The 4,515-nt window shown below is 34.5% G+C and overlaps 1 protein-coding gene across 2 annotated transcripts; it reads right to left on the reverse strand.

The window, feature by feature from the left end:
* Window positions 1-1,765: 1,765 nt before the first annotated feature.
* Window positions 1,766-3,725, reverse strand: LOC139873058 (pentatricopeptide repeat-containing protein At1g05600). Of its 2 annotated transcripts, none has more exons than XM_071860988.1 (2): window positions 3,595-3,725; window positions 1,766-3,349 (listed from the first exon to the last, which is right to left on the reverse strand). In XM_071860988.1, the coding sequence occupies exon 2, from the start codon at window positions 3,342-3,344 to the stop codon at window positions 1,851-1,853; it is 1,494 nt and encodes a 497-aa protein (XP_071717089.1). In that variant the 5' UTR covers window positions 3,345-3,349; window positions 3,595-3,725; the 3' UTR covers window positions 1,766-1,850. The 2 variants fall into 2 exon arrangements, with proteins under 2 accessions (XP_071717089.1, XP_071717090.1); XM_071860989.1 differs by having other exon boundaries at window positions 3,569-3,654.
* Between the last annotated feature and the right edge of the window lie 790 nt (window positions 3,726-4,515).

A 4,515-nucleotide genomic window follows, 5' to 3' on the forward strand; every position in this document is an offset into this window, starting at 1 on the left:
CTAAACACATTTACAGCTTTGATAACAGACACCTAACAACACAACGACTTTGAAAAAACAAAGTTTTTCATGTAACCAAATAAAATTATATAGACAAAACTATAGGGAGAGCTGAAAAAAAAACGAAAAATCTACCAGTTATAATGGATTATTTATTAATTTTTTATCATTCCGTGCGACGCACGGGCTCATAAAACTAGTTTAATATATAAGGGTTAAGTTAAAATAATACTCCGTAATAATTAATACTGTACTCCGTATAACATACACTCCGTATAAATTTTATTTTATGCTACCCGCCTAATCAACTGAAACTACCGTCCAACTATAATTTGAAAACCATTTTTACTCAATCGTTTAATTGATCACTTCCAACCACCACACAAACACCCAAATCCACCCTAATTTCATCAACAACCATGGCAATCGACACCCGTTGCCGCAGAAACGTCAACTGCACCTGCAAAATCTGCATCACCAGCTTTCTTTCAACTCTTGATCTGCTACCAATAACCACTCAAAGAATGTATATCATCAGCAACCTCGCACCCTTAAAACCATCTCCCCCTGAAACCCCCACTGTTTTCAGTTCATCAACAACCTCTACACCTAATTCCCCAAAATCAACGGTCAGAAACAATTTGTTGCGATTAAAGATCAAGAAAAATAGGAAAGCGATAGTTGTCAGAGATTTGATGATGGTGATTAAATGGGTTTGCATTCTTGGGCTGATTTTGTTAGGAAAATTAGGGTTTTCAAATGTTAGTTCTAGAATCTTGAAACCCAAATTGACTCCTGAAATCGTTAAAAATTTAAGTGGGAAATCGTTAGAGTATCAAGATGTTAAAAAAAGATTAAGCTTTTTGAGTAATGAAGTACAATTTCTTGTTGGAGTTGGTGTTCCTAAAAACCCCATTTGTGATATAATTCAGGTACCCTATTATCTTTATATGTAAAATGTATATACATGTTGATTGTGTTTTAATGTGAAGCATTTGTGATTAATGAGATCTGTTTATCTGTTTATAGAATGGTCTGATTTTGAGATCTTGTTGTCGACTGTATAAATCTGGAATCGAAGAAGTTAGTATATGGGGATGGCCTGTGAAGACGACAGGGTTGCTTAAAACCAAATATGATTCAAGAACATTTACTATCTTGTCAGGAAGAGTTAAAGAGGTAAATTACAGTTTCAAGTTTTTCATATCGTTCGTTTAAAACATGTGATTTGATATAAATGGACTAACTTGAGATACTCATTTGTAAATGTAGTGGTCAGTTGGGAATTCAAGTTTTCTGATTCGAAAAGCAAAATCTTCATGGGAACAAGGAAACTGGAAGACTTCGTTATGGCGATTGGATGGAAACACGTGGATCGTTGAGTATAAACGAAGCTTTGTGTTTGACAACGCAAGACCGTTTTGGTCAGGAATGGAGTTCTTGAAATTCAAGATGACGAGAGCATTTCGATTGGTGAAGCAGTTGTGGGATGATTCTGACGGTCCACATTTAGCTCCCACGTGAAACGATTAGTTTGATTGGATCTTGTCTAGTTTCGTTCGTAAATAGATGTTAGAAGTGTATGTCATCAACTGCCGATGTGGAATATAATTGCTTACGTGGCAGTATAGTACAAATACAGTCAATCATTATTCAATAAGAAGCTTGACAATACTCATTTGTATCTGTATATACCAATTCTAACCAATGTCTGTTATGTTTATTTGATCAATATTATACTGAATCCAAACACTATGCAGGTTAGTCATTAATATGTGTGTAAAATTATAATACTGTCCACAACTTTTTAATCAACAAAACATAGATTATAGATGCACAAAATGCTCTAATTACTCCAATATATCAGAAAAAGTCAAAACAGAACCATCATTTATAACAGAGCCAACTAGAGAAGTCCAAACCGAAAGATCAGGCATCTTTTCTTGGCTAACCATTTCCTCGACCCACATAATCGCTTCGTACGGTCTTCCGATCAAACAAAGTCCCCTAATAACTCTGCTAAAAGTATCAGTATCTGGCCAGTAAGAGTTGACCAACATTTTCTCCAAAAGTTGACTTGCTTCAATATAACTCCCATCTTCATAAAGACCATTCACCAATATCGAATACGTCTCCGTATTTGGAACACAACCCAATTGCCTACACATCTTTTTTAAGTACTCAAGAGCCCGAGCCGATTTCCCATCACTACAAAGACCTTTAATCAAAATATTATACAATTTAACTGTTGGAACACAATTTGCCTCTACCATTTCATTTGTAACAACATTTTCCGCTTCAAAAATCATACCTTTTTTACATAAAGCCGTCACTTTAGCTTCGTAAATCAACACCTTTGGTTTAAACTCTTGATCATGCATTTCTTGAACTACTCTTCCAGCGCCATTTAAATCACCTTCGGAATAAAGTTGAACTGCCATTGCATTATAACTTTCATAACTTGGAATAACACCTTTAATTAAGGCATCATTGATTAAACTCTTAGCTTTTTCTATGTCCCTACCATTTCGACACATGTTAAAATCGAGCTGCATACGTTTCTTCTTAGGGGCTTTTAAACCTTTCCTCAGAACCTTATTTAGCATATCGGATGCCTCATCAACATGCCCATATGTACATAAAGTATCTAACAGGATTTTATATACTAATACATCTTCACCGCTACCTTTTCTTGATATTCGCCAGAACATCGAGTATAATAAATGAATTGCTTCATTAATTCTTCCATCTTCACACAAACCTTTCATTAGAATTTGATACGTGTCACGAGTTGGATAACAGTACTGATGAGTCATTTCTTGGAAGACTTCTAGTGCAAGATCCGAACGTTTCTTTTGACACAGAACATCAATAAGCCAACTTAGTGACCGGGTTCGAGATTTCAACTCCCATCTGCTGAAATTACCCAAGAAAAGGCGATGAGCAGATTCAAGTTTGGATTCTTCAACCATTATTTGCAGCATTGTATTAAAAGATTGTGTCCAATTTACACAGTTGAATTGATCCAGATCCTCAAATAAAGAAATGGCTTCATTTAGCATTCCAGATTTTGCATAAGCTTTAATTGAAGTTGTAAAGACTGAATCTTGACACTGGCATGAGTCCTCTTTCATCTGATTGATCACTTGTTTCATTTCAACCATAAGATTTGAAGTGCTAAGAATGTTGATCATGGTAGCATATACAGGGCCGTTGTGACAGTAATCTGGATATTTGTTTTTCGCTTCGTTAAAGATATGAAGTGCTTTTATAGGGTTCTTTTGGTTTTGAATGATTTGAGACAAGTGTGTTGGCGTTAATACGCGTGGCCATCTGATATTCATGTACCCTGAATCATAGACATAAACATATTAACTACTGTACAATTTCTATGGTGTTTCAGGAATAAATGTTTACATAATTAACTAGTGCAATAATAGGTGGCAAAGAACAGGTGAAACTGGTTGTTCACAATTCAGTCAGGCATTTCGTCGAACAGTTGGTGGTCAGGTAGAACAATATGCAGAATACAAAACAAGAAGGATGAAAGGTAAAAAGAGCTACGTACACAACTAGCTCTGTAGACACTTGTACCTGAAATAACGGATTTGACAACAAACAGTTGCAGAATTAGATAAAGACGTTATATGAGAGTGATGCAACGAACTAAAAACATATAATCTATGGTCAGTAAAGTTGGGTGCTAGAAGTAGCAGGTTTTAAAGTACGATGGTGCAACTTAACACCCGCTACAAAGGCAAAATGATTTGGAATTAATACATATTTACATTTACATATTAACTAATTGACAAAAGTTATGGATAATACTAAAGGTATTTTCGACTTTTCACCTTTTTTTCTTCTAATTTTAACTAAATTTCATTTTGCAAACAAAGGCCCCCACACTTTTAAAAAAAATTCAAATCGACCCCCCAAACAGGGGGGTAAAGTGTCAAATAACCATTTTCATAAAAAATCTTAAATAAACTCCACCCAAATATTCAACGGGTCATATCTTCTCGCTCGTAACGAGTTAAATTTTTCCGACACCATCGTTAAACTCGAAATAATTTTAGGAACACAATGTCACTAGCTATACGCAAAACAGACGCTTTTTAAAAAACGCTAAATATTTAAGGTACTTTTCATACAAGTTGATTTTGCGTTAAATTTTTAAAAGTCGAAAATTCCATAGCGAAACGCGGAGATGCACATATATTGTTAATTTAAAATAACATTTAAATCTCTCACGGGTTATACCTTTTAGTTCGACTCGAGTTGCGCTTCAACGACATCATCGTTAGCCACAAAATAATTTTACTAAACGCAATAAAATACATTAAAAATCGTACCCCCGGCGCGAAGCGAGGATTCAATAACTAGTTAACCTTCTAATTATCATAATGTTCACAATTGATCCCTTGACAAGGTAAAATACAATTTGTTTGATTCATTAATTATTATTAACCCTTTATTTATTTATTTATTTATTTATTTATTTATTTATTTTTATTT

Source organism: Rutidosis leptorrhynchoides, chromosome 10 (genome assembly GCF_046630445.1).
Source record: "Rutidosis leptorrhynchoides isolate AG116_Rl617_1_P2 chromosome 10, CSIRO_AGI_Rlap_v1, whole genome shotgun sequence".
Lineage (NCBI taxonomy): Eukaryota > Viridiplantae > Streptophyta > Magnoliopsida > Asterales > Asteraceae > Rutidosis > Rutidosis leptorrhynchoides.

Bases quoted from the DNA above. Each gene is read 5' to 3' on its own strand.
- LOC139873058 (XM_071860988.1), bottom strand. From the start codon at position 3,344: ATGAATATCAGATGGCCACGCGTATTAACGCCAACACACTTGTCTCAA.